At 44.4% G+C, this 27,847-nt stretch overlaps 2 protein-coding genes across 5 annotated transcripts in view; both read right to left on the bottom strand.

Moving 5' to 3' along the window:
- Window positions 1-1,012: 1,012 nt before the first annotated feature.
- Window positions 1,013-16,680, bottom strand: raver1 (ribonucleoprotein, PTB-binding 1). 3 transcript variants are annotated; one of them, XM_015349247.2, is made up of 15 exons: window positions 16,310-16,680; window positions 14,611-14,677; window positions 13,665-14,134; window positions 11,944-12,135; window positions 11,520-11,640; window positions 10,907-11,007; window positions 9,701-9,787; window positions 8,136-8,226; window positions 7,739-8,019; window positions 7,208-7,307; window positions 6,670-6,830; window positions 5,724-5,804; window positions 5,355-5,489; window positions 4,557-4,640; window positions 1,013-3,656 (listed from the first exon to the last, which is right to left on the bottom strand). In XM_015349247.2, the coding sequence occupies exons 1-15, from the start codon at window positions 16,622-16,624 to the stop codon at window positions 3,510-3,512; spliced, it is 2,433 nt and encodes an 810-aa protein (XP_015204733.2). In that variant the 5' UTR covers window positions 16,625-16,680; the 3' UTR covers window positions 1,013-3,509. The 3 variants fall into 3 exon arrangements, with proteins under 3 accessions (XP_015204733.2, XP_015204735.2, XP_015204734.2); XM_015349249.2 differs by lacking the exon at window positions 16,310-16,680 and adding an exon at window positions 15,178-15,451; XM_015349248.2 differs by lacking the exon at window positions 9,701-9,787 and having other exon boundaries at window positions 16,310-16,679.
- Window positions 16,681-18,089: 1,409 nt separating this feature from the next.
- tyk2 (tyrosine kinase 2) overlaps window positions 18,090-27,847 on the bottom strand; it is a 43,865-nt gene continuing 34,107 nt past the window's right edge. For both annotated transcript variants that reach the window (XM_006631591.3, XM_015349140.2), the window contains 5 exons: window positions 27,700-27,818; window positions 25,142-25,314; window positions 23,166-23,283; window positions 22,154-22,264; window positions 18,090-21,608 (listed from right to left, as the gene is read on the bottom strand). In XM_006631591.3, the coding sequence (XP_006631654.2) occupies window positions 21,465-21,608; window positions 22,154-22,264; window positions 23,166-23,283; window positions 25,142-25,314; window positions 27,700-27,818 (665 nt within the window). In that variant the 3' untranslated portion in view covers window positions 18,090-21,464. The remainder of the gene's footprint in view (window positions 21,609-22,153; window positions 22,265-23,165; window positions 23,284-25,141; window positions 25,315-27,699; window positions 27,819-27,847) is intronic.

The following is a 27,847-nucleotide window of genomic DNA, read 5'->3' on the forward strand; positions in this document are numbered from 1 at the left end:
AGCTCACACGTGAAGAGGGCACAGGGGTCACCGTTTCACAGGGATCCCAGAGAGCCCTGAACTGTTAGTCCCAGCTTCAATCCTGAAGGTGCAGGCATGAACCTCTGGCTGGGGAAAGGTAACCGTATATGACCCACACTTGTATTTATTTACCTATAGCAGATTACAGAGCCTCTGTTTTTTTTTAAAGGATGTTTTAAATTAATTCCGTAAGGATTGTTTTAGAGAGCAGGAAAAGCCAACCATGAACCAGGAGTGTTGCATTAGTCTACTCCTGTATCGGCAGTGAATGCCCTTCAATGTAATTTACAAACTTCCTTGCACCAGTACAGATCAAGCAAAGGTTACATCTATGAAGGATTCCAAAAAGAAGGAATCCCAATCATATTTAAAAAGTGAAAACCGTTGAACATTTCTGGCATTGAAATCCCATTCCAATTCCCCAAATAAAATGGGACAAAACCATCTACTACCTAAAGCATGAATGCGGCAGGGTTGAGGGTTCAAACCCCAGGCAGGACACCGCTTTCACCTTGAGGGAGGAACACCACTATCATTGCACCACTAAACCGTTTGCTGGTTGCAAGTGTTCATAAGAATCCGAGCTCGAGCGACTCTCCCGGTAAGATAAAGGAACGCAAATAAATAGCCTTGTCGGCAGCTTGAGAAAAAAAAAATGGTTGTAGATTTACACCCCCTAGTGTTCAGTCAGCAAATCTCAGTTCCAATTAACTTTGCGAAACATAGCAGTTTTGTTAAAGATGACCCTCCATTTTACCTACAGCAGACAAGACTCAGCTGCTGGCGCGTATAAATTTATCGATGTAGCAACTGTTACCTTGACTAGAGCAAATAAATGACATCTGTAGCTGCAAGTGTCATTTATTGTAGATTGAATTCACTTATTTAGAGATCTACCAAAACCAAAGCATTCCAGCACAAACCTGTCAGACTTACAGCTTTTAGATTGCCTTGTGCTTGTCGACAAGGCAGTGAAGAATCACTCACAACATGACGTTTTTGTTTTATTTTGTAGGAGACACAAACATTAGTTGCCTTAGTAAGAAAAAGTCACAATGAGAAATATGGAACAGAAAAATCACCCTAGCGGACACTAAGACACCCAAACTTCCTCAAAATGTCAAGCAATACTGGTTGGAGGTAATGATGCTATACAAAGAATTTGTTATTTTAACTTAAAACCCACCTACATTACTAAACATACTCCTCACAAACTGCGATTTCACAGTTGATCAAAAAGCTGTTCAAGTATTTTCTTGTGTATTACAAAAGAATAAAAAGCATGCTTCTATGGCAGTTTAAACTTGGAAATGCACCACCCAAGCGGATAATGATCAGCAAACAGCTTAAACAAAAACTGATCAATACATGTCCACTTGAAGAGAAAATTTGCTTTGAATTTGGTCATGATAGGTTTAAACTGAGAACATTAAAGCCATTACCCAACACTGTGGGTTAAATGGGGGAAAGAATAAAATACTCAAACTGGCTCTTGTTTGAATATCTGTCAAACTAGATATTAATACCTCAGTCTGACTAGTAGAATTGCTTGATTTTTCAACATATTGCAAGTTCCCTTGACAAATTTGCATTTAAGACTTTCTGTAGCTGCAAAGATCACATTAAAATGTTTAATGCCTTATATTTCTTACATGAAATGCCCTCAGACCTATGCATCTTGAGCATCTCCTTAAGCAAACATGGGCTAGGAACAGGAAAAAGGTTCCGAGATTAAAAATAAAAAAGCTGCACTGATCAAAAACAAAAGGAAGGTTTAAGAACGGTGATTTCAACACACATACAGTAGTTTAAGTGCAATAAAGCCATCACCCCGTATACAAAACCACCCAAAGAGTAAAACTGACTCGGTATTAAAAAAAAACTGACTGTAGTAAAGCTGTTAATATGAAAGTTTGAATTCTAACCTTTAAAATGTTAGAATCTTGGCTCTTCCATTCCTAATTTGGCCATGAGATGCCTTGATCTAAAAGGGTTACAAGATTCAGAAAGAAGCATATCAGCATAGAAACGACCCTGCTTTGAAGTCCTGCTCTGGGCTGGACAACAAATAAAAAAAAGGCACCTCAGCATAAATACACTGGTCAGTACCAACAGGGCAGAGCTTCTTTAGAACTTTAGAAATTAATGAGAAGCAAAAATAAGTTCCACATCATTAAAAGAAGGAAGAGGCAGCAGTACCCCAGCAATGCTCATTTAAAGGCCATTTAAAAACAGTAAGGCATGCCTGTTACACATACATAGGCTGAGCTTTGAAAGCAGCAACCAAATTTCTTTGGACATTTAAATCTGGAAGAGCTGCTGTTGCCATTTGGCATCATGAGTTTAATAATTTATATAATGATTTATGATAGAAAATCCTAGAAGGCACAAAAATACTGTTGAAACATACAGAGAACTGTTTCGGTTCTGAAGTATTAAGAAGTGAGGTAAGAACCAGTTCAGGTCAAGACTGGAAGTCTGCTTTGTCACGTCAATGCAGTTTCATTCTGTGCTGAGAAACGTAAATGTTCAGTAAGGTTTAGAAGTGGTGAAGGACATAAGGCATAAAAGGAGGGTATCACATTTCAAGCCTAAATCAGCAGAATAACTGTGCTCTTGAGGTTTATAGAATAATGTCAGTGTAAAAATAGATGCTTTCATGTAACATTACACTGCTGCACATTTAAATAACTATATCGAAGTACACACTAAGACACGAGACTGTACAAAGTTACTCCTCATCTCTGCCCTCCTTAGAATCTTAAGTTAAAAGGGAAGATGAATAGGGAAAATAAAATTTACATGAGCAGTACAAGGGAGGAAAAGTTCCTGCCATTAACAGAAAAGCATAAATGACAAAAAGCAAAAATTCACATTTTCACACAGTTACAAACAATAAGAAAGGATAAAACATTTAGGGCTTTGCCTGGGGGGGGGGGGGGGGGGGATAAAAAATTAAAACTTAAAAAAACTAAACTAAGCCTTAACTTGGAAATAGCAGGAAAAACAAATCCTGAATTCACTTTAAGCGGTGTTCACTCTCCAGCTACCCACATAATAACATGAGGCTTTTCTTTAAAAAAATCAAAATAAAATGAAACTTAAAACTTATATACTTAAAATAAAATTAAAAACTAAAAAAAACAAACAAAACCTCACATTACAAGGCCAATATGTCGAACAGAAACATTTACCTCCCTGAGCTGGGAAGCAGGATCTTAAAATGTTCTTTACCGAAAGAGGGGAGGGGAAAAAAAGAATAAAATGGATAAATCACAGTCATACATTTCCCAGTATATCATCTTACAGCCACCTTGACTATCACTGGCAGAAAAAAAAAACAGAACACCACACATAATAATTCTCCACCCTTGTAATAACCATGGTGTCAGTGATGATTGGCACAACGTCAGAGGTCTGTCCTTCCTCCTCCCTCCCTTCTCTCATCCTTTTCCATTTTATCCCCACAACTCCGGAGACACCCGCAGTTAAAATATCCGTTTCCGCTTCAGGTAGGAATCGGCATAGTGTCCCCCAAGACCCTGCGAGTGCTGTCCCACATAGCTGCCCTCGGGGCTCGGCTCGGGCGACGGGATGAGACGCGAGAACACTCGTTTCTGACCCCCAACTGGCGTCTGACCAAAAACAAAAAAAAGCACAAGATATTTACTGCATATTCATGCAACATCCAAACCTGGCACATTAAATCTGTCCTGCACATCCTCCTCATGGAAGGAGTGAAAGATACATGATCACTTTTGGAATGTCTGCAATTTCAGAATGCTTCCTTGTACTGTTCTCATCTCGAGTTTAAATTGAATGCACATACAGCAAACGGCTACATATTAAAAGCATGATGAACACTGGGTCACTGAAAGATTCATGTGCACCCACTAATTCACTACTGTACCACAAGAGCTTAGATTGTAAATCTCTTATAGCATACCAATGACTAACAAGGCCCACAATGAGTAACTTTGCAAATTTAATTAAGGAACAAGGTCAAAATGTTGATCATTTCCTCATTCTAAAAATAAAACCTGACTTTTAAAAACTGGCGACAGCCTGCAAAGCTTTGTTTTGCACTACATGCTATTTTTTTCTACAAAAAGCAGAACCATTACATCCGTTTTAAACCATCTTTTAAAACCATGTTTCTGGTGGCAAAAAATTAACTTCAGTTTAATCAGAGCTTTACAATATAATTGAAACTTCTAACCAATTAACTACATTCACGTGCAGTATTTAAAGTAGATTCTTTAACAAAACAAACAGCACTCTTCATTCCATTGAGCAACTGCACTCAATTGTGGAATTTAAATGACACTGTCTGGGCACGGGTTTCAAAATAATAAATAAACCACAGCTGCATTAAAACAAATTCAGAAATAAGGTTAACAGACAAGGACACTTCTGTAATAGTAGAATCTTTATACTTCAGGTCCTCAAGGTGCGATGTGAAGCCTACTGTAACCATTTTCCAAGCTTTAACTTAAGAATCTTGCCCGTTTCACTGAGAGGGAAAAAGCCTTTACCTTCATAATGTTTCCTGGAGGAGATGAGCTTGGCCCGTACCCGTACAAACTGTTCCCATTGCTTACAGGAGGCATACCTACTGCCTGAAAATAAGCAGAGACAGTTTTTACAATTTCACACACATTAGGTTATATTTTTACTAACCAGAAAATGCAGCTCCCCAACTTGAGCCAGTAAGTGCAGGTTCCCCATTTGGACACAAACTACACAACCTTTGCTCTGAACACGAAGAGTGCCCAAGACACCCGCGTCTTGGCCGCACATCCACAGGGATGGCGATGGAGGAGAGAGGCGGATAATAGATAGGTTCAAAACAACCCTGGAGAAAAATACAGCTCCCGAGCTCATCCAATTGTCGCACTGGGTTTGCCATGGACGGCTAACTCCCTGCCCATTGCAGAGTACCTGTCTTCTAAATCCCATGCAAATGCAACTCTTATCAGAATGTGGCAACAGATCATGAGATATTTCTTTTGGGAACAGAACTGCATTCTAGAGAACGAGGTGGTTGTTCTCTCAGTGGTCACCATGGAACAACTAAAACCTGTTTAGCACATCCTTTTAACATGTCCCCATCTTGCACAGCACAACAGGAGACCTGCCCAGAACATCATCCATGACTCGGGGCACAGATATGTATACCTCTTATTCTTGCATTCACCCCATGTTGGCAATGTGCTGGTGTGAGTGATTAAATGGGAAGGAGGCAACCAAATTGAAGCTACACATTAATACCACAGTGTACAAAAATATACTGCTTCCCTGTTAAGACTTCAAACAGTAAAGACCCCCCTGACCTTGTTGAGGTGAGTCTGTTGGATCCCAGCACTCATCCCGCTCTTGAAGTATGCTGTAGGAGACCCCGAGTGATAAGAGGGCACAGGAGAGAGGTTAAAGGCTCCGCGCTCACTGTAGCCAGACTGGTACGGACTCTGGAGCACAAAAAGGAACAGGGAAAGACTATCAATCATGACAGACCACAGGATTCCCGCTCAGCTGCAGGACTTGGATGGTTTCCGGTTTTATGAAACAGGCTCTTGGTCAGAACGCCAGGTGTGGCAAAGCAAACTTATGCTTTTCAAAAATATTTTCAAAAGCTACATTTCATAAAAACCTCTACCCAAAGGGAGCTATAAATCGATCAGGGCCATCAGCCTGCAAAGTACCTTTTGCTTGTGATGGTTGTATCCTCTCAAAGCACTTGGGTCCAAGGCATCGAGTTGCTGATACATGTGCGACATTGAGTCCTGTTAGTGGGGAAAAAAAAAAACACACCATTGTACAGAGATGTTGTGGCTAGTGATATGATGCTAGCTGATGCTTAAAAAAAAAGTCTGTTGCTACAGTCTTGCTGTTTGCAGACAGATGACCTCACCCTCTTCGCAGGTAGGAAATGAATATTTACTCAATTTTTTAATTCAGTAAAATATCACAATTCCTTCTAGTTGCATGACAAAGACATCCTGGAGAGGATACAATTATGAGGACTGCTACATTCTTAATTTCATGGCATAGTTATTTCATTACCCTACCAGTATTTCATCTTGCCACCACTTCTTTCCTTACACAAATATATCGTTACTAATGAAGGGAAAATCTAGTCCTACACGGCAGGAGTCCTACAGGTTTCACATAAGTTATTTTCAATTAGCAACTGTTTAAGACCAAAAGAAGCAGGAAGATTCCACTTATTATACAAGACATTACTTAATATAGAAAAGAATGAGACCCGAAGGATCCTTTGGTACTCTAGGGCTCGAGCTGCATTCGATTTTTTACGGAGAACCTCTATATAAATTCTTGAATTGAAACATGCTTCCTTAAAACATATTTCACATTAAAACAAAGAGAGGCTACAGGCTGGACCTCCTCCAATGCCACATGCCAAGCCCAGTGTTCATTTCAATAGTGGAGCGCCAAACAACTTTGGGGAAAAACAGAAACCTGCCATCTACCTCTGGGTTTGTAATTTGTTTTTTGCAGGCTTGTATTATCTCCAGTCACAAACCTTATTAATCACTAGTGACTCATTTCCACACCAACTCTTCCATTAACTTGAAAGTGTAACTATAATGAAATACAAATAAAGGGGAGAAAAAAAAGACATCATACTTGATTTATAGGCTTGTAGTCTCCATACAAATAGGAGTCTTGGTACTGAAGGCTGGAAGAAGGAGAGAAGTCTGAATGGGAACTATGCATGTTTCTGGGATTAGAAATGTTCCCTAAGACAGCGGGCTTCTTCCTATAGGGGTGCGGTCTGGAGTTTGCACCTGCAGAAAACACAAGAAAAGTTAAATGCATGCCTCAACACCTCATACCTTTTACGGCCCAGAATGGTTTTTCATTTAAACCGATTCTGCAGTCCATTGTTGGGCCACTTCAGAGTTGCTTTCAGCTATGAAATATTCAGATTTCAAGCCACTTCTGAATTTCCTTTATTGACACAGCTCTGAAGCAGAGGAAAATAAAACCAGATATTTAATGGTACCAAGAGCTTAGAGGCGAAGGCTTCCTTGTATTTTTACAGCTCCCTGGACAGTCACAGAGAAGAAAGCCACTAGTTGAAGTGAAATGGAAGCACAGTTCTCATCACAAAGTCTGAAAGAATGTGGAACCTTGATCTACAAAACATGTCAGCTCCTCTCACCTGATCCTGACATGCTTGCTGATGGGAAGGCACTGTGGATGTTGAGGAATGGGTTCCGGGGAATCTTCAGGTCTTTGGGAGGCTCCCCCAGTAGGGACAGCTGAAAAGGATAAAATTAATGTTTTTTCCCCTCCCATAAACTGCTGTGCTTAACTATGCCTCCTGCAAATAAACGAAGAATTGAACATGCTCGAGTCCTTTCACAATCTTATGTCTGAAGATCTCAATATTGTGGTAGAATGCAATTATTTAAAGGGATTTATTTTTGGAGGTTGAATGGTGGAAGAAATCCAAAACTCACTTCTGCCAAAGCTCGGCAGTCCAAAGTCTAAATCTACACATTAATATATAACCATGGTCACCGAGTCTGTGTTTAAAACAAAACAACTGAGGAAGGTTTTATATTCCTTTTTAACACTATACAGTAGCATGATTTTTTTTGTTCCCAGATCAATTGACAAGCAGGATAGAGCTCCAGCACTGGAGTAGGGTTTTGGGCTAATGAACAAGCCTCCCACACCATGTTCTTACCCCTGGCATTAGAGACCCGCCATCGGCTGGCAGACCAGCACTAGGCTGCTGAGGTATGCCACCTAGCACATTGCCCAGAATAGGGGTGACAATGCCCTGGAGCGCAGGAGAAGGCGCAGACTGAGGAAAGTGGCCCCCCACGGTGGTGGGAGACTCCCGGTCCACAGACCCACCACCCAGCAGGTGTGGGAGGGGCATGTTTCCTCCAGGCAGCGTGGGTGGCTTTATGGGCCCTGGAGGAGGCACTTCTGGGGCCAGCCCAACAGAGGGCAAAACTCCACCTGCAGACAAAAGGCAGAGAGCAAATGTATAACATGACAAACCGCAGGCAGCTGAGTGACGTGAACAGAACAGCTTCTCCCAGGTAAACCCCTGCACTCCGAAGTCAAACGCTCACCTGGAGGCAGGTCTCCCAGTATTCCCATTCCCTGCTGAAGGATGTTTTGAGGTGGCAACACAGACAGGGGGTTTTCTCCAAGCACCCCGGACTACAGAAACAGCAAACGAACAAAAACTGATCATATCCTTACAGCCTAACAGGATCTCCACCCCTCATCCTGGAAAGCTTCAGGATCCATCACATCCAAATTTCCATTATTTATTCAAAACAGTCCATGTTTTGACATGACAAAGTCATCATTCATCTTGAGGGATTAGGGATGGAGATCACTAAAACAGCAACTGAAGATTCTGGGAACTTTGACAAATGGAAAAAACAAAGGCTTTTTAATGCAAACAGCACTCAAAATAATGGAGGTTATCCAATTTATTACAGTACAGGACCATACGAAGAGTGCACAGTATAGGGTTATACACTAGAATTGGATTGAGAACTAGTGAAAGAGAAGCTGTAAAATGAATTTTTTCCTCCCACAAACTCCCCTCCAGCCTTTAAATCCTAGATATGGAAATATAACTATATCCATCTCCGGCTGTTACCATACACGGTAATATTTTGCGGAGCAAAAATATTCATGTATATATACAGAATAATTATAGAAGCATCCTACATGGTGGGTCCAGCCATTTGGGCTTTTTCTCTGCTCTTCAAAATCAAAACCAAATTTATATGACAATCCTGGATTAAAATGAGTAAAGTACTCTAGTATGGTGTGTGGGAGGTGAAGGAGAAGGAAAAAAACTTTTTCCAATAAGCCGGCCTGTTCCGCCAGCCTACTTGCTTCCCGTAATTCCTGTCCGGTTTTCTCCATCCATCACAATCAAGTAAACCTCTCAGTACATCAATCCCATAGTAGCACTCGGTTCACAGGCTTGGCCCTGCCAGACACTGCTCTTCTCAGAGTCACAATTTGGATTAGGTCATCCACAGAATCACAACAACTTATCTTTTGGAGAGGAGTCCAAAATGACTCAAACACCATTCAGCCAAAGCAGCTCCAAAGGAATATTTGAGAACAATGTTTCCTAGAGCAGGTTTCCACAATCCCTGCCCCGGAGTGTCAGTATCTTTTCATTTTCATTATAGCCGAGACAACACGATCCCAGTTTTCTGTACTTTGTTCCATCAGAAATCCACATCGCTCAGATCACTGCCAAGGGATGCAGCAAATACAATTCTGTTACGTTCTGCTGCTACCCAGAGCTTTCTTAAAAGAATTCTTAATGGATCGGGACAGCACTGAACCAGATGCCCAACTAAGCACTTGCCTAAGCCCAGTGGTTAAATTCCAGAGTCACTACCACTACCATTAAGAATTAAGAACAGAACCCTGGAATCAGGCATTGGATCCATTTTAAATGTTAAAGGGTTAAAACTACCTCAAATTCTAACAATATGAACAGATGTTCTAGGGGTTTGATAAATGTAACTAACAAAGAGCTAAGTTAATGGTAATTAAAACATGTCCTCCAGGAGGATAGATAGGAAACCATGTCCTAGAGGAAACACAATGAATGGGAAACCACGCTCTACACACAAACCACACTCACACCATGACTCACACTCAGGCCTGCCTGGTTCTCTTTATTGTGCAGGAGCTGTGCCCACATAAGATTCTGCAGAAGCAGGGGGCTCCCCAGCAATGCATTCTGTCAAAGGGTGCATGGATGACAGAGAAAAATAACAAGATGAAAGACAGATGAACAGCTGAAGAGTCAGAGCCATTTTCAGAGAAGGAATAAATCACATTACAAAAAGCAGAAAAGGGAACCCTGCTGTAGGCTTCATTCCTCCCCCCCTTAACCATAAACGAAAAAAAACACTTCTGTGCTTTTAAAGGGGGAAATGCAATGCCATTTCTATATTATGGGGTTAGAAAGAATTGGTTTGATGAGTGCATTTCAAACCACAATGACAGTAAAATGTAAATTGGAGGTTTTAAACATTACTGTGTACATCACAAAATGCACCAGATTTTCAGGTATGCACATTGCCATATTGCCATCAATGTCTGCGATTTAGAACAAGGCAACAAAACTTCTGGGGACATGAACCAGCTCTATTACATTGTAAATGTGCAGCCTTGTGAATACATCTTTAAATCCAATAGAAATATTGCTCTCAAATTTGAGACAGGTTTGCTGACAAATGCTACTTGTTAACTCAACAGTGAAGTGTCTCCTGCACAACCTGTACTTATTCTAGCTCATACATCACATTAGTCATTACAGGGACTAATAAGATTCACATTGCAATTTGTGTGAACACTCACCATGGTGAGATCAGCAGTGTGACATGGCAAACATGTACTTTCACAAAGCTGCAGATTTTGCACTTAATTCAGAATTTGTAAAAGTTTGTGATAGTCAATTAATTTTACAGAGATTTAATAACCGGTTAGAAAAATTTGGATTGCAGTTCCCCTTTAAAAACAAGGGGTAGAATTTCCAGAACCATCACATTTATATTATTCTATGCAGTATTTGCTTGAAACAAGGGACAAACTTCCCGTTACAATTTGTAAGAGGAACATACCATAGAATAAAATTATAAAATACACACTGTACATTGAGAGAAAAAGTATAGAGATATCTTGTTGATATTTGAAGGCCACTGGCATAATTAAGCTGCAGGAAGAAACACTGTAAAACAGGATGATAAACAGTCGCTTTCATCCTTTAGCCACAAGGCAAGTTTGGAGGAACAGTAGTTTGCAAGTGGTTTGGCACAGGACACTGTGGTTTCCTCTCAAGGTTTAAGTACTGTACCTGCTGGAGCTGGGCCTGGTTTTGTAGTACAAGCTGCAGCAAAGCTGCTGTCAGGGCAGGGTTCGCCAAGAGGGGCATTGCAGGAGCTGCTCCAAGGAGACCTACAAAAAGCAAAACAGGGAACTCTCATTTCATGACCACTTAGTTCTTCTTTTCAAAATGAAGTGGAAAGGAAAGTTGTCATACACCACACACTCACTACTAAAGTAGGATTATAATTACACGAGAATTAAAAGTGCACTCTATGGCCAAGGTTAGGAAGGCTAAGCCCAGAAATAGCTCTTCTCTGCATTACAACACTTTCCCCTTCAGCAACTAACTTTAACTGACTAAAAAAAAAAACATACATTACCAGCTCCTCCCAAGCATGGACGATTTTCCAGGCTCACCCCCCACCCCTGATGTTGCAAATGTTGTTTGTATATTTTGTGAAGCAGAAAAATGTCTTGTACGAGACCCTGATGATCATCCCAACATTGAGACCTGTCCTCTTAACAAGGCATGGCTTTCCTCCTGGTACTGTAAGCTGCCTTTTGCACCAATATTTAGGGAATGGACCTAAAGGTGTTGTTGGTGACAAGTGGGCTGCAGAGTAACACATCCAGGGCATTACCATGCTTCCTGCCTTGCTGTAGTGGGGTGAGCAGCATTTTCAGCGTAGCTGGGTTGTTGAGGCTGGTGAGGATCTGCATGGCATTCGGCTCAGGCAGCAGCCCCTTCCCGCGATTCATAGCCTGCACAGAGAGTAGAGACCACCCAACGAGTCAAAACGCAACCCTCAGAACAGTGACAACACTAAAAGAAGCCTACCTAATTAAAAGCTGCCATTGCATTTTGGATAGGAGAAGCATTGGGGAGGGAGAAGCTGAAATGAAGTATAGTATTTAAAGTGCATAAACCCCAAATAAGCCGGACATCGCTCTCTGCATATTTTGAACATCTAAGAGCAAGCAAACATCTGCATAGGACATTAAGAGAACATAAAATTAGATTTTATAAATTGCAAGCTTTTGAAGGGCAGCGCCAGAGAACCCTACCATGGTCTGAGCTGCAATGAGCGCGGCCAGCATGCTCCTCCCTGGGGGTCCAGGTGCGCAGAACGAGACGCGGATGCGCGTCTTGCCCACAGCCAGCCCGTCGGTGCTCCTCTGGAACATCTCTGCCATCTCGGCCGTCTCGAACTCCAGCACTGCAAACCGCCTGAAGTTGCCATCCTGCCCTTGGGCCAGCTGGAAAGCGCACAGTCAGTCGGCATTAAAAAGCTGTGGACCTCAGACGCTTTAAGAATTTGGCAAGCAGGAATTCACTTTCAAAAGTTGACTTTGTGGGCTGGTTATGTAGGATCTGCAAGGCTTTTTATTTTTTTTTTACAAAGAATTGTGGGTGTCTAAAAAAAAAACAAACTACTAAAGTTATTATAACTAGATGGAGACCTTCAAATGAACTTGCTTTTAAAAACCAAAAAGGGAAAACCAGGTTGAATTGTCACCTGTATTTCTAAACTAACAAGGTCAAAATTGCAGTGGTAGCGGTCAAGGAATGAAACGGCAGAGATTCACCTGCTCATCAATTTGCATGTTATGTTTACAGAATAAACGTGGGCACTACAAAATTGAAAGGAGCATGTATAAGGTAGGTCACCTTGTCAATTTAAGGCCACCGCGCAATGAAAAGTAACGACAGCACTAACAGTCCCGTGCAACAGAGGCCACTGAAACCCCCACACAGTGCTCGTTTTTCAAAGTGTATACACTTCAGGGGATGTGTTAAAGAGTACAAGCCCGGCAGAATTAATAGCTGATATGTGGACAATAGGTCATGCGGTTTGCTTTGGTACTCGACTGCCAATAATAGCTTTAAATCAAGCCCCTCCCTCCCATGCCATTACTTCAAAACAGGAGGCCCGTCATAGCCCAATGTGGTTCTGACAGAGATCTCCGAGTAAACTTAGACAAGCATGGCCTGTGCAATCAGCAGCGAATGTGCCCCAGGTAGGCTTGCATTCATATTTTTGCAACTTTTTGTAAAGCCTAATAGCAAGCAAAAAAAACATTTCCATAACAATGAGTTGCCCCCAGAGCAGCCAGCCACTATGCAAGTTCCAGAAAGCCCTTCCTCACGTAGCAAAAGGAAGACAAAGGGGGCTGAATGGGCGAGCTTCAGCAATTCAGTAATGTGCGCACAGGTCATTCACACACTGCACCTGTGACAGTCAGGCGGTCATCACTATAGAAACCACTCTCTAACCCTGCAAATCAGGTCAGGGTTAAGCAATGCTTCCTCTAGAACTCAAATTTATTCTAGGTGCCAAGGTCCCCGATTTTAATTTTAAATAATGGAAAAAAAACCTGCTAGTTTAATTCTACAAGTATTTCCTTAAAATGGTCTGAAGGTGAAATCTGAGAGTATCTCACTACCTAAACTTCAAGCCAGTACATGAACTGTCACCCACATAACTACCCCACTGAAAACCAGCATGTTAAGTTTCTATCTAAACCACTTGGGTTTGGCCTGATTGGATTACCCATTTTATTGCCTGTAAGGGGATTTATTTTTCCTGCTGGCTTGATCTAAATTAGGTGGTCTCCACATCTGGTCCCGCAGAACCACCCATATTCTCATTTTCCTGTCAAACCTCTGCTGAGCCAGCTACAGGCTACAAAAATGCCCTTTGGCCACCGAGCAAAAGCATGTACAACCCCCAGTAGACTGGGGCCCTCCAGGGCGAGGCAAAGGGAGACTCCCATTCCAGCTGTACCTGGCAGAAGACGGGAGGGTGGAACTGGGTGAAGATCTCCTGCAGGCCCTCGGCGTCCTGGAGCCCACGAGGCAGGCGGTCCACGCAGAGGCAGCGAGAGTGCAGCAGCGGGTAGGTGAGGGAGTTCACCTCAGTCCAGTGGACGTACAGCATGCGCGTGCCCAGCTGCTTGCCCAGGAGCTCGGACTTGGCCCGGGCGGCCGAGTCCTTCTTCATGTACTCCACGAAGCCGTAGCCCTTGGACTGGCCCGTGCTCTCGCTGTACACCAGGAAGCAGCGCTCCAGGTTGCCGAAGGGGCGGACCAGCTCCTCGAACTGCTGCTGGGTGAAGGACAGGGGCAGGTTGGCGATGCACAGCAGGGCGTCCGTGGGCTGCAGCTGCACGGAGATATCCCGGTCGCGGAGGGAATACTGGTGGTACTCCTTTATGGCAGACTTGGCTTGTTCACCGTTCAGCAGAGTCACAAAGGCTAGGAGTGGCAAGAATAACAGAAGGCAAAGGTTAAAACACTCAGGCTGATCCCTGCCAACAGCAGCAGGACACCCCTACCATTCCTCTCGGGACTGGTTCTCAATCCAAAGACCCACCCTGGGAGGCCCAACAGTGCTGACAATCGCTGAACAGGGCAGAAATTCTCAGCCCTGGTTTTGAAACATCACTGGGTCTCTGGTCTTCCATTACCCTGGAAGTCAGCTTCTATGGTTCCATCTTATTTCAAAGCATCCAAATCAACACAGAGCCATATGGTGACTAACTAGAAATAATACACCGCTAGTTTCTTTTTCAGGTGAAAATGCTGGAAACCCATTAAGACCCTAAGCAAGACCCTAAACTAAGAATAAAAGGTTTCTCTGAAAGGAGATGCCGCCTATGACTTCAATTTAATACAGCCTTTCATACAGGGCAAAAGCTTACAGGAATACAAGTCTTTTAAAAGGTACTCACCTGTTCCTTTGTATTTGTCTACAAAGCAGTACTTTAAGTCATAGTCACTCAAAAGATCATGGACCTCCTGCCAAAAAAATACCAAAAGGATGCAATAAACATTACTGCTCTATCAAACCATTTAAAGTTGTTCGTTAACTTAGGCATTAATAATCCTGAGAGGATGCCACACTGGAATAGCTATGTATTTTGGGCTGTGATTTACCTATTGTTAATCTATTCCTAGATTTCCTTAAGTAAATGTTTATGAGGCATAAAATTAAAGTGCTATTAAGATGCACGCGCTCAATATCACCCAGCATTTCACATTCATTTTGAAGTGAAGAACCAGAAACTGTCAGTCAGCCAAAAATCAACTCAGAGTGATTAGAATGAACCACTTTGGTGTGAAGAACAGAAGGGGGGACTCTTCCAATGGAGCGAGCCCTGAAAGAGGAAAACAGGGAGCTGTTCCTGGCTGGGAAAAACCCCTGCTTTTCTTGAGCCCCCCCCAGGTGCCCCCAGCCAACTGTGGTGACATCACGCTTTGCTCTCTCCCTCAGAGAGGGAGAAAGGGGTCCAGCTCACCCGTGCTGCATGCAGTCTGCCCATTGTGGGCAAGTTCACTTTTCACAGCGCTAAGCAAATCCAGCAGCTTCTCTCACTGCAAATGTAAAACCGCTGTCTTTTTTTCTCTTTACTCTTTCTGGACGTAGCCTACTCTTTGATCAGGGCTGGCTCAAAACGCCCCGATCTGGAACTCTGTTCATGTGTACAGCGTCCTAGTAGGCAAACGCGTTCTCGCCTATTGACCCCTCTGTTCAGAAAGTCATGTTATGGCAACAAAACGTGTGTCACGTGAAGAGCTCAGCGCATCACAGAGCAGAGAAACAGGCAATTTACATAAAACTCATTACATTACATTAACAGCAGGATCATTAATGCAGCCTAAGCAACTCTGAAACTGTACTGCTTTTCACTTCATAGGTCTGCTGTAACTTGACAGTAGAAACCGGTGTTCCTCAGTGCCACTGTGTGGGCGCAATGAATTATTTTATTTCCAAATAAAACCGACATCTGAATAAACTGCTTGTCTTACACAACATAAGTCACAAAAACACTAACATGCACGGATTAAACCAGAATTATTCATTAAGAAGGATTACGCCAGATTTAGTTCTCAACATTTTAAAAGGCTTCACAGATGTCAAGGGTATATTTAAGATAAGGTAGGAAATATTAACGGTAAATATAACATAGCTAAAATGTTGTTCGTAGACAAACACTCTTGCTCATTTATTTTTATGGATAGAAAGTATCCACAGCTCACGGATCGCAGCTCGACAGACGGATCCAACGAGCGCCTGATGAGACTGTAAAATCCGTATCTTTTCAGCCTCTTGGACAAGGTAAAACTAACACCTCTAACACACATACTGCCCATTTAAAACCAACAGTGTTTTATTTTATGTATACACAACTGGTTAAGTCCTGAACTTGCGGTCACCTTCCCTGAAATAAACTCAGACGTAACAACTACCTACAAAGCACCGACGTTTCCCCATTAAGGGTACACCGGGAAAACCGAATGAAAAGATCAGACGTGCACCGCATAGCAATCATGCCAACCCGCTAGCCTAACTCGTAAACTCAGTAAAGAAAACAAAAATTTAGGGAAAAAAAAAACGAAAGTTCGAAGCAAGCGTGAACAAAACCCTGCCTGATTCGTGATGTCGGGTGGCAGGTTTTTAATGAGGATTTTCCTGCGGTTGTAAAACTCCCGGCGGGTCCTGTCCAGGCGGCCAGCGATCTCCTCGGGGCTGAGCACGGACAGCTCCTCCTCGGCAGCCCGCGGACCTTCGTCTCCCGCCGTGTTCTCCTCCTCTCCCGGCTCTCCTCCGCCTTCCCCGGGGAACCAGTCCTCATTTTCGGCGGCAGGGTCGCAGTCGTAAGACGAGGGGGACTTCAAAATGGGCCCCAGGTTCAGATTCTCGTCTCCTCCGGCTGCGGCACCAACGGACACGGCGGCCGCCATCACTGGGAACTGGGAAGGTTTCAATCTAGCAACAGCAACAGCCTGCTGTATTGGTGCAGTTTAAACAACAGCGACAAAGCAGTAAGGGCGATGCTGATTGGATGAGAGGACTTGCTTTGGGTCCCCCCCCCGTTCACGCATAAAAGGGGCGTGGTGAAAGTCACGTGAGATGCCGCTATTTGATTCGCTCTCTCTAGAGGCGCTCCTGTCCTGTATGGACGGGTTATTGTGAATGATGCTGGAAATAGGGTGAGGGCGGTTTCTTTTATATTGCGTTTGCATTCTTTTCAGAATGTAAAAGAGGCAATCGTTTGCCACCCAGTGCCATTCCCTTGGGAAAAAACAGGCTTTGATTATTTAATAACCACTTAAACTGGTAAAGTAGTTGTGACAGCATTGTTGCACAGAAGACAATGCACTGAAAGAAACCAAAAAAATATATATCAAAACAATGTAAAAAAAGTTATAAAACTTGAGAAAGTATAACAATGTGTGTTCGTGTTCACGAGTGCTGTGGTCAGGAGGAAAATATTTAATTGATGAAAAAGATTTAATAAGAACGCCGTCAGACCCCGGCTCACTCTGCAGACTGGGACCAAGTCATAGTCAAGTCTCGATTTGATAAAGAAACTGCCTCTTGATTTGTACTACTAAGACTAAGGATCTGTAAATTCACCAAAACTACTGCCTTCAGCAAAAAAAAGGGGACATCTGCCTAAATTATCTACAGTGTCACCTTCAGCCACAATTCACTCATTCGTTACAGATGAATCGATTTCGACTTCATTTTCAAAGCCCCCCCCCCACAAAAAAAAACACGTTTCGTGAAACGTTTGTCATGTGCGTCTGCCAGAGCACTGCAGAATCACAGTGAACAGGATTGTCAGAGTCCTCTCGTTCTCAGAAACTCCTGGGGTGTTCAGGAACACGTGGGCAGCAGGCAGACGCTCATGTTCCACACACTTGTGGTACGAGCCGGATATACACGACCATACTCCGTGGGTCCCATCTAATGGGTCTGTTTTCATGTCAGCTACAGTATATAGATCCTCTCATGTCTGCAGTCCCTCTGGTCAGGCAGAGAGGAACAGCAAATTTTTAAGAGACCTAAAATACACCAGCCAGAAACTTGTATGCTTCTATCTTTAATCCTGTTGTAGTGTTGCTATTCAAGCTTTTATTAACAATACATCAAAATTTACATTTGCTTCCAATAACCTGATTAATGAGGGGTGGGGGTTGTTATGAACAATTCTACTTCTCGTTTGGCTTCAATGAGTATGAGCATTGAAGTCGCAGTAAAAATCAATTCTGATGGCTTGTCATGCCCTGTTAAGAGGACATATCCTGTTCCAGCTCATGATTTTGCCCAGTTTTAAGTGTGGTTGAGATACACTGTAAATGCAAATGAGGAAAAAGGAGGGGAATTACACCTGAGTAGCAGAGACAGAATCAGAAATGTAAATACAGTTCAACAATTTTATTAATTTTTCATACATAGGGGATATTGTAATATGAAATATTACATGCAGCTCAATTTGAACACAAAGGGAAAAAAATGTACATGAGTTGTTAAAGTCTAATTACTATAGTGCTTTAAGACAAAGACAATACATGACATTATTTGACTGCAGATCCAGGTGTAATTAACAGAGTATTGTGTGATGCAAGAGCACAGTCAGCCTTGGAGAGATTTTAAGGCAGTTGGAACTGTCCCTTCTAAAGCAAAAAGAGTACTTCAGTTAATCTCCTACCTGTCTGCAAAGACTTAAACATGTTTTTAGTGTGCTTTATCCTGTATGGGACACTTAAATCTCCAAATAGCGTGAGCCACCCTCTTCTTCATTGTCAAACAACTACTATATAAAACTATATTTTTGCACCAGCTTGATTTCTCAAACAGCCTTTGAGGTACATATTCCCACACCTGTCAACCAATGTTTAGATTGATCTTTTAATGCATATTCAATGATTTCCTGGCACTTAAGTTGGTGGATTTTTTGCAAAAGGGAGACAGGCAAACATTTTCCACTCCGGCTTCTATAAGAAACACCCTTACATTTAATGTGTATTCAACAGCTGGAGATGAAGGTCACCCATCTCTGACTGTAGAAGCTTTCTTTCATCAGTAGCTCACATTCTGGTTGAAAAAATACTACACTGCAGAGCATTATGATGTGTAGGCTTTTGGGTTTGACATTCAAAACTGAAGGAAAGCTGAAGTGCTTCACACTTCATTCAAACTGTCTCTATTGACCGACATCCTGTTGGAATGCTGGGAAAGTAGTTTGGAAATTAAAAGCATCCCATTCCATCCAGATAGATTTCCCAAGTCTAAGGTTCCTATCCAAAAAGAAAAAAGTAGGACAAGCTTTCAGTCTCTCCTTTCCAGCCCCAGCCGAGGAAGAATAAAGACAATTATCCTTCAGAACTGAGACATGTCTCACTCACTGTGGACAATATTACTCATCTGGTGGAAGTTGTACATTCAAAGACAAACAAAAAAATAAATAAATGGATCAACTCAATGGGTATCTATTCTTTTTTTTTTCCTGAGCAAAGTGAACAAGACATTTTTGCACGCTGTTTTTTTTTTAAGCAAGTGCTACCTTTTATCCAGAAAAAAAAACTAGCAGACTGTTTAAAAGGCCGAGCAAGCCCTTAAATTACAATCTGACCAGGCAGATTTATATCAAAGACGACCATTAAGTCCGTACCAAACGGTCAAAAAACCCCAGCCTGGTTCGTCCAGCGGTCGCAGGCTCCGGGCTGGTCTGTCGTAAGCGGATGGGCAGTCAGGACTCCAAATGGACAGGCAGCAGCTAGAACGTGAGGGTCTCGTCAATTTTGGCCACGGTCACCTCAGCCTGCAGAGCGTCGGACACTCCTGCTGGCACTGGGACAGCGGTGCCGGTCATCTGTGACGTGACCGGGCACTACTGCAGCACCATCAGTTCCTTTAACCAACTACCTGTCCCCATCCGCGAGGACCAGGAAAACAAAAAGCAATTCGTATTTTGCTTTTGAAAAAAAAAATCGGCTTGCTCGCAAACTAAGAGCCCCATCTGCCTTCTGTGCACCAGGCTGCTCGTCAGCCAACAGTAAGAAGAATTCCCACCTGTTCCAGACTCCCGGGCCCACAAGGGGAACTTCACAGCTTCAGGTAGTACAGTTAAGAATGGCTTAGTCACCTCTTTTCCTTAAAAGCAGTTTAGCAATGTCGCTGTTTCTAAACTAATCCTTTATCGTTTTTTGACACTGGCAGGTGTTGCTTAAACAGTCTTAAGAACAGCTACACATGAGAGGCAACCATTCTGCTCATCTACATTTACATTAATATACTTGGCTGATGCTTTTGTCCAAAGCTCCATACGTTTATACTCCTTAAGACAGCTGAGTATCTTCCTGGAGTAATGCCGGCGAAGTACCCTGCTCAAGGGTACAGACAGCAGTGTCTCACCAGGGACTTGAACCCGCAACCTCAGTTACGAGTCTGGATCCCTAACGACTGTGCCACACTGCTTCCTTCAAGCCCATTAGAACACGTCAGCTGCAAAGTAAGATTTACCGCTGTTTCAACTGGTTTTAATTCATCCACTTTCTTTTAGTGACGGGACTGAAAGGCTGTTAGGAGCCTGAAAATACAACTCTGCCTTTTCTTCAAACTGGTTATTAAGGCACGCTGGCAGCCACATTTATTTTAACATCAAGAGTGTGGCCATTTACCACGATTTTGGGAACCAAACTATCATTTAGTAAGTGTTGTTCTTTTAAAAAGTTGGTACACAACGTTTTAAAAAACAACTCTTTGGCCTTGGTATGATGGCTGGCATTCTGTAACATGAGGCACAAGCCACCTCTCTTATTGTCACAACAAGAGATGACTCCGATTCAAAACACCACAAGAGAACAAGCTCAAACTGGGCGGCAGACAGGCAAAAAAGCTGAATCTAAAATCTCATTTACTAATGACGCAGTTTCTGTCGTACAGGTCTTCGTCAACTGCTTTAATGGAGAAATCGGCAAACGATAGAACATCGCTCTATCAGACAGGGGTGACTAAACCACAATCATTTTAGGCCCTGGATTTCGTATAGATATATGCACATTATCGTAGACGGCAACGGCTACTTTAAAGTGGCACCACATTACATATTTATATATTTACATATATATCCTGCTTACGAAATATATACAACGTACAATACGAGGAATAAGTGTTGGGTTCATTTAATAGCTTGTATGCTGTGTGTTGAGTGCGCTAAGGAGTGAGCTCAGCTAGGTTTAAAACAGTCCCGTTAAGAGTCACAGAACATCCGGTCCTTAAAAACGACAAAGCAAATCTGGCTTAAAGGATCCGAACTACGCAGGGTTACTTCCCAGTCGCCAGTGGTGCACGATTCCCAGAACAAATTTCTCCTTCCGCAGCCTCCCTTGCCCACCCCCTCAGGGTTCAAGCAGATGGAGCAACTCACAGGTGAACCTTGGGCCCAGTTTATAATCCCCCCGACATGGGGAAAGAAAACATCCAGAGTGAAATGTGGTTCCCTCTTCATCCTCCTGTACCAACAGAAACCAGGAAGGGTTTGGATTCCACTGCAAGATTCCAGGTCAACATCCTAGAACGCTTCTCGCCAGACCGGGAACAAACAAACCACAGCAAGGACAGGAAAGGAACTGGCGGGCGCACAATAAGAAGGAAAATCCTCTGGTGTCCCGGTTTCTTTTGCCAGCTCGTTCCTCGGTGGGCCTATGGCAGGCGACAGTTCCTTCAGGACAGGACGGACTCCGGGGGCAGGGATCACGGGGAAGGAGGCCTGTTCTCGGCGATGTCCGGGCCTCAGGGCTGGCTGATGAGGTTCAGCTTGACGGTAGGCTGCTGCTGGTAAGTCCGGACTATCTCTTCAATAGAGGCGATCAGGTCTCTGAAAGACGGTCGTCTGGAGGGCTCGCTCTCCCAGCACTTCTCGATCACTGCGTAGACCTGGGGTTGCGACAACAGCAACAAGAAAAGGTCATCCACAATTGATCAAGTCAACATTTAAAAGTAACACTACAGCAGAAAAACTGAGCTTTTTTCCCCAGAACGTCCAGACACCCATTAAAGGTCAAACAGAGGTTGCGATTTAAGCTACACGTTTCCATTTCAAATGACCTCTATGTGCCAGTGGCGCATCTTTGGGCTGTTAAAAGTGAGCCTTTTCTTCTTCTTTTGTTATAGAGTGGACTTCAAGGCTAGAATGCCACCTGCTGGAAAACACAATGACAACACCACTTCTGACTTTTGAACAACAGGTGGCGACATAGTGCAGAAAAGCAGGCTTGACAGCAAACCAGGATGTAGGATCTTGGGGTCTAATCCAACCCCAGAAACGGCAGCTCAATAACCAAATGGCACAGGCTGGCTCTGACCATACAGCAACATATTACTGCAGTAACAACTCCATGTCAGGTTTAAGGGTGCCATTTGTAGGCAGGTTCTTGTCCGGGGGTTTCAGGGTGCACAGGAACAGTGCGTTAAGGGCTCACCTCATGCGGGCAGTCCTTCGGGCAGGGCAGGCGCCTCCGCCTCTCCAGCAGCTCGATGAGCTTCATCACCGTCATCTGGCCCTGCACCGCCCCGATCATCTCAAAGAACTTCTGTGGGCACGAGGAGAAATCGGGGAGAACAACGTCAAGACTCGCTCGGCAGTGTGAGAGCAGGAAGAGGGAAGAGGCCACCCTGCCGTGCCAGGATCGTTAAAGCGGGGGTTCCCAGTCCCCACACCTGCTGGTTTTCATTCCAGCCCACCTTCATTCGCTAACTGGAGCCTTACTTCATCCAAGAAGCTGCTGCAATGGAACCATTTGCAGTTTGTTTCTCCTCACAGTGTTTGGGATTTTATGTCACTCGCAAAATACGACGGCTAAAGCTCCAACATGTTAAGGGAGCGGTTTAAATTAAACATTATTATCCAGGTGGATGCTGCACACTGGTGGTGGTGGGGATTCCCAATTACCAGTAATTGAGTGGAGTGTCCAGAAAAGCACTATATAAGTGTATGCAATGAAGAAGCAGAAGTAAGGGAACATCGCCCCAGGCCCTAACACCCGGCTAACACAGAGGTTAACCACTTAGACTGAATCCAGACTTTTCAATACCGGATGTACAGAGCCCTGTGCTAGTGACCCAAGGTGTGGTTGGAGAAGGGTTTCTGCATTAAAACTATCGCGGCAAATACATCACGGCTTCCTTTCCTGTTACCTGTCTGAGGCATGAATGAACCAACACTTCAGTTTCAACACATTTACAGTCACCCAGGAGGCACAGGGGAAGGGATCTCTGCGATAGTGGTAATGTACAACAATGACTCGAAGTGTCTAATTATTCACGATGCCGTCCAGTGATGTCAGGGCCCGAGGACGGGTGCAGGTGAGGCTCAGATCGCCGAAGACGAGAGCAGCCTGCCGACTCTGGTAGGAGCTCTGGGCCGCACGGTCAAGACGCAAGCCGATCTGCACTCTCGTCACCTCGTGCCCCCGCCCCACACCGCCCACCTACCGTCGGGGGACTCTGCCGGTTATCGCAGTACGTCAGGAGCTCGTACAGGCTGACCCCGAATGACCACACGTCCGACGCGAAGGAGAACTTGCTCTCCTTCAGGCACTCGATGGCATACCTGCGAAGCACAGGGATCGGGCGTTGATTAAAAACAACAGACAGCACGAGGGTAAGGAGCAGGCAGTGCTGCCCCAGTGCAACCCCGCAGAGCACACGCCAGAAACATAGGGGCGCAGTCAGAACCGAGGCCTGCCCCCCCATCAAAATCAACTGATTCCCCCCCATGTCCTGCAGTCTTTTTTGCCCAGCTCCAGCTGCGGACTCAGTTCAGGAGCTATGCAGAGCCATTCTCCACACGCTCTTAAACCGCAGCTGTGAGTACATTCGGGAGACGCACACCCAGGCTGCGGAGGCAAGCGCACAGCCCTTTAAAAAAAAAAACGAGACCAACATCGTTCAAATCCTCAAGCTCCCAGAAAGCCAACAAAAATCGCGCCGCTGGAGAAGGACAGGGCGGTAAGTCGTCCCTCAGCGGTGCAGCGCTGGATCAAGGCAGTGGCGCTCCTGATTACTTGACTGGTCAGATCACTGCAGCTCTGCTCTCTTCCTCCGGCCTGCCCTCCTCCCTCCAAGCGCTCTGAGCTGCGAGACAGGGCTTACTACCGCCGTTTATCCCCCCTGTGTCTAACTGAATGTCATACAATGCTCACCCATGTGCCGTCATCAATTATAATGATCAGAGAATAAAAACAGTTTTACTTCAACGGACACATTTGTAACTAGCAACCTACTGGATGTCATTAACAGCTTTGTAAAAGGAAAGGTACTGGGTCATAATGTTGCTTTCGCTATTCAAAACTTGAAATACCCCAACAAAAACTGTGATTATTGCTACAGCAAGCTAGAAGTGCCCGCTGCCAATAGCCCGCTGCTCGCTGCAGTGTGTGTTAACGCTCGCTGAGGAAGTGAGAACCAGTTAAAACCTCGCAGGACAGAACTGAGACAGCGAGAAGCAAATGGCTGGCTTGAGACTGCACCGCAGATTGAGAACTGGGAGGTGAGTCACAGCAAGCTGGGAAACACCCTAGAACAGACACAAAGGCTCGTGACGTTACAAGACTATCCCCCCCCCCATCGTTGATCTGATAGAGAAACTGTGAGACAGCTGCAGCTTTCTCCTGGACTGGACCTGTAACCTGAACCAGGAGGAGACTGCTACTGGTCCTTTGGAAATGAGGCCTATGATGGCGACACACACCAGCAGGGGGAGACGGTGAGGCCAGGAGGAAGTTTCAGTAACCTGGGATTGGCATCTCTTTCAGTGAAATTAGCAAATGCTCTGCCTGCACGCGATGGCACATTGCCTGAAAAGCATAACTTTCAAACAGGCCACACCTCACGTGAACGATTCCCTTTCAGGAATTTTTCTCGTCTCAGTCAGTGGAAGACGACAAATACAAGCAGTGGAGATTCCTCCCGGCACCGCTACAGAGAAAACTAAAGCTTTAACTGTTTTAATTTAATCAGAGAAGTAACATTTCTCTTAGCAATACTTGTAAAAGTAGCGCACAGGGGAATCTTAGTGCCCCTTGTGTTACACAAAACTGCCCTGTGTGACAGAACTGTCCGAGCATGGACAAGATTCCCAAGACAAGTAGCAGAGCTGGACACACTGCGATCATTCTGAACTATGCTTGATGTCTCGATAGAATTAAAATCTATACACCAGGCATGGGCACTCCAGGTCCTGGGGGGCAGAAGAGACTGCAGGGTTTCGTTCCAGCTCATCTCTCCAAACGAGCTCAATCAGCGTGTTATTGGCTCAATGGCACCAATTCAACAGCTGCTCCCCGCTTTTCGGGGGCTGCTGCTTGGAGGACACCTAGCGAACCTGCTGACCCAGTGATCGCCCACATTGGACCGAGACCATGGCTCCTCCTGGGCCCGAGAGAGCAGGCCCCCTCCGGGGTACGTACCAGAACACGGGACTGTCGCCGTCCTCCTTCACCCGGTAGTAAACGTCCCCCTCCGGGATGTACTTGCTCAGGCCGAAGTCCCCGATCTTCACCACGGTCTCATTCTCCACCAGGACGTTCCTGGCCGCCAGGTCCCTGTGGATGTAGCGCTTCGAGTGCAGGTAATCCATTCCCTGGGGAAGGGAGCAGAAATCCGACAGGGATTAACATGGAAGGGGCTCTCTGGGGCTGTGAAGTTCCCCGATGACCTTCTGCACGCTTATCCCTTTACTCATCTTACTGTGAATTAATTTTGCAAGCTGCCTCTTCCTCATTTCAGAGTGCTGCGGGTGTGCAGTGTCTGCTGACGTACTTGAGAACAGGACCTCAGCCCACAGGCAGTGGCACCAACGCCCAGGTGTGTTCATGTCTCCCATCTGCCTGGGAGGCTAATTGGAAAAACATCCTGCCGCCTAGAGAGGCCCCCTGGTCTAGTATAGGTACAGCTGGTACTCCCGGGAGCCAGCTCTTCTTAATTTTAACCGAACAGCTGATAGACTCACAAGTGTAACTTGCATTGCATTCCTCCAGATACCTAACCCCGTCTCGCGTTTGCTACTTAAGTCATTACTTGAGCAGGAGCTCTGCGCATGTCTGCTTTGCTTTATTGTCAAGAGCCTTCAGATGAGGCACTGTGAAAGGCCTAAAATCAATTAAAAATGAATTGCGTCATAAACAGGCGTTGCATCATCATAAAGAAAGAATAGCAGAAAGCATTCTAAACCTAAAAGCCAACGAAAACAGTTCCTCCAGGGCACTGGTAACGAAGGGAGCAAGGCACCTATGACTTTCCTATCAGGCTCGCTTCCTCCCGGGTAACGTTCAGGCAGTCCTTAAAGAATCCAGGCAGTCTGCTTCAGCCTCTTCTTAAAGGCAGAATTCTTTCATTTAGAGGAACACTGAGGCGTGTCTACTTAGAATGCAAAGATCACTAAAAAGTCACTGCAGAGGTGGCGAAAGAAACCAAAAGACCTAGACATGCAGTAAATATTTTCAGGGAAACATGAGGTGGCTATCAGGGAGCTGATCAGGACGATATGATTAACGCCATTTCATTCTTCATTTGCATACTGCTCCCAAACACTGAAGACGTTCTTCATGATTGTCCTCAATGCGCTCGCATCAAGTCACATGAGAAGAACCCTGCTTGCTGCTGGCAGGTAGCAGAATTATTTTTCGGAAATTTTTCCCCACAGCTGCTGGGGCAGGGAGCAAGAGGAGCTAATGAACACTTCCAAATCTACCTTAACAAGGCACAACAAAATCTCCAGGCCAAGGACCGCTGGTATAATTGACCTCATAATTAAGTAGATCACTGCATAATTATCCACAATTACCATAACTGAACTCATGAAAGTGCTGCCAACAAAGACTAATAAAATTCAACAGCCTACATGTTTTCTATTTCCTCAATGTTCTGGTATAAAATGGATGCAGTCCAATTCTGCAGCTGTTTTAAAATTCACACTCAAGCAGACCAACATAAACGTTCACTGGAGATACCCCTCTCTTTATACACTAAGATCTAGGGGGGAGAACTGCTGTTCTCTGGCTTTGAAGGGGGTAGTTTTACACAGTTTGAAAAGGCCGGGAGCAGGCAGAGCTTGAATTTGAAGAACAGCTCTCAGAGGAAACCGTTCTGACCTGGAACAACTGGGATGGCTACAATAGAAGAGTCATGAACAAGATTAACTGAATGGCTGGCAGTTAGTACAGGTGTGAGTGACACGTTTCATCTGGATGAACTGCAGAGAACAAATGCACAACAGTTTGAACCGTTTATAAATACAAATAGCTGCCAAGCCTGAGAGACAGACAGTATGTAAATATTAATGCTGTATGGCTGACCGGCCTTTGTTACATCTAAATTTAAGCACACATTTGCCCTAATTACGGTTTTATCTGAGACAGTTTATAACCTGCTTACCATATCTTAAAGAATCATAAAACATGCAGGACTGGAGCCTTTGTGGAAATTTAAAGCAATCTAGGATGTACAACTAAAAGTGCTGAATTTAAGCAAAGGGAAGTTAAAAATTGTACTATACTGTGTACAATTTTAGATGCTCCCTAATAAAAAAAAAACTTCACCTGCAAGAGTTAGGTACATTCCTACACTTAAATGGAGCACCCTGGACTGACAGTTTATTTTCTTTTTTTTAATCTGAAACACAAAAGATTACAAGACACACTGATCCAAAGATTAAAAAAATCCCCCAAAGGCCACTGCCCAAGTCAAGTCTGCAGATGTCATTACCACAACAGGAACCAGAGGACACAAATGGAAACTAAGGGCAAGCAGACTGAAGTCCGACAACAGGAAGCACTTGACACAATGCGCTGTGGGCGTCTCCAACAAGCCGCACAGCCAGGCTGGTCAGAAGTCGCCACCCTGGTTCCTTCAAGAAACCGCGGGCTGAGATCGTCGGGTCAACATGCCGCTGAACAATGAGCAGCTCTCTTGTGGGCTTCCCCGAACGCGAGAGCTGCAGTCCACCGCCGGCACACGCGGGCCTTACCTCGCAGATCTGCTGGGCGAAGAGCAGGATTTGCACGATGCCCACGCGGTGCTTGGGCAGGTAGTCTCGGAGGCTCCCCAAGGGCAGGTACTCCATGATGAGCTGCACGACCTGACCCCCTGGCACGCAGACGAACAACAGGCGTCAG

The sequence above is a fragment of the Lepisosteus oculatus genome, chromosome 11 (assembly GCF_040954835.1).
Source record: "Lepisosteus oculatus isolate fLepOcu1 chromosome 11, fLepOcu1.hap2, whole genome shotgun sequence".
Lineage (NCBI taxonomy): Eukaryota > Metazoa > Chordata > Actinopteri > Semionotiformes > Lepisosteidae > Lepisosteus > Lepisosteus oculatus.

Bases quoted from the DNA above. Each gene is read 5' to 3' on its own strand.
- raver1 (XM_015349247.2), bottom strand. From the start codon at position 16,624: ATGGCGGCCGCCGTGTCCGTTGGTGCCGCAGCCGGAGGAGACGAGAAT. The intron at 8,227-9,700 runs GTGAGTCATGGT...CTGTTTCTGTAG, and splicing joins AGAACCAGGCAGGCCTGAGT to TCCGGGGTGCTTGGAGAAAA. The intron at 4,641-5,354 runs GTCAGGGGGGTC...GCTTATTTTCAG, and splicing joins AACAGACTCACCTCAACAAG to GCAGTAGGTATGCCTCCTGT.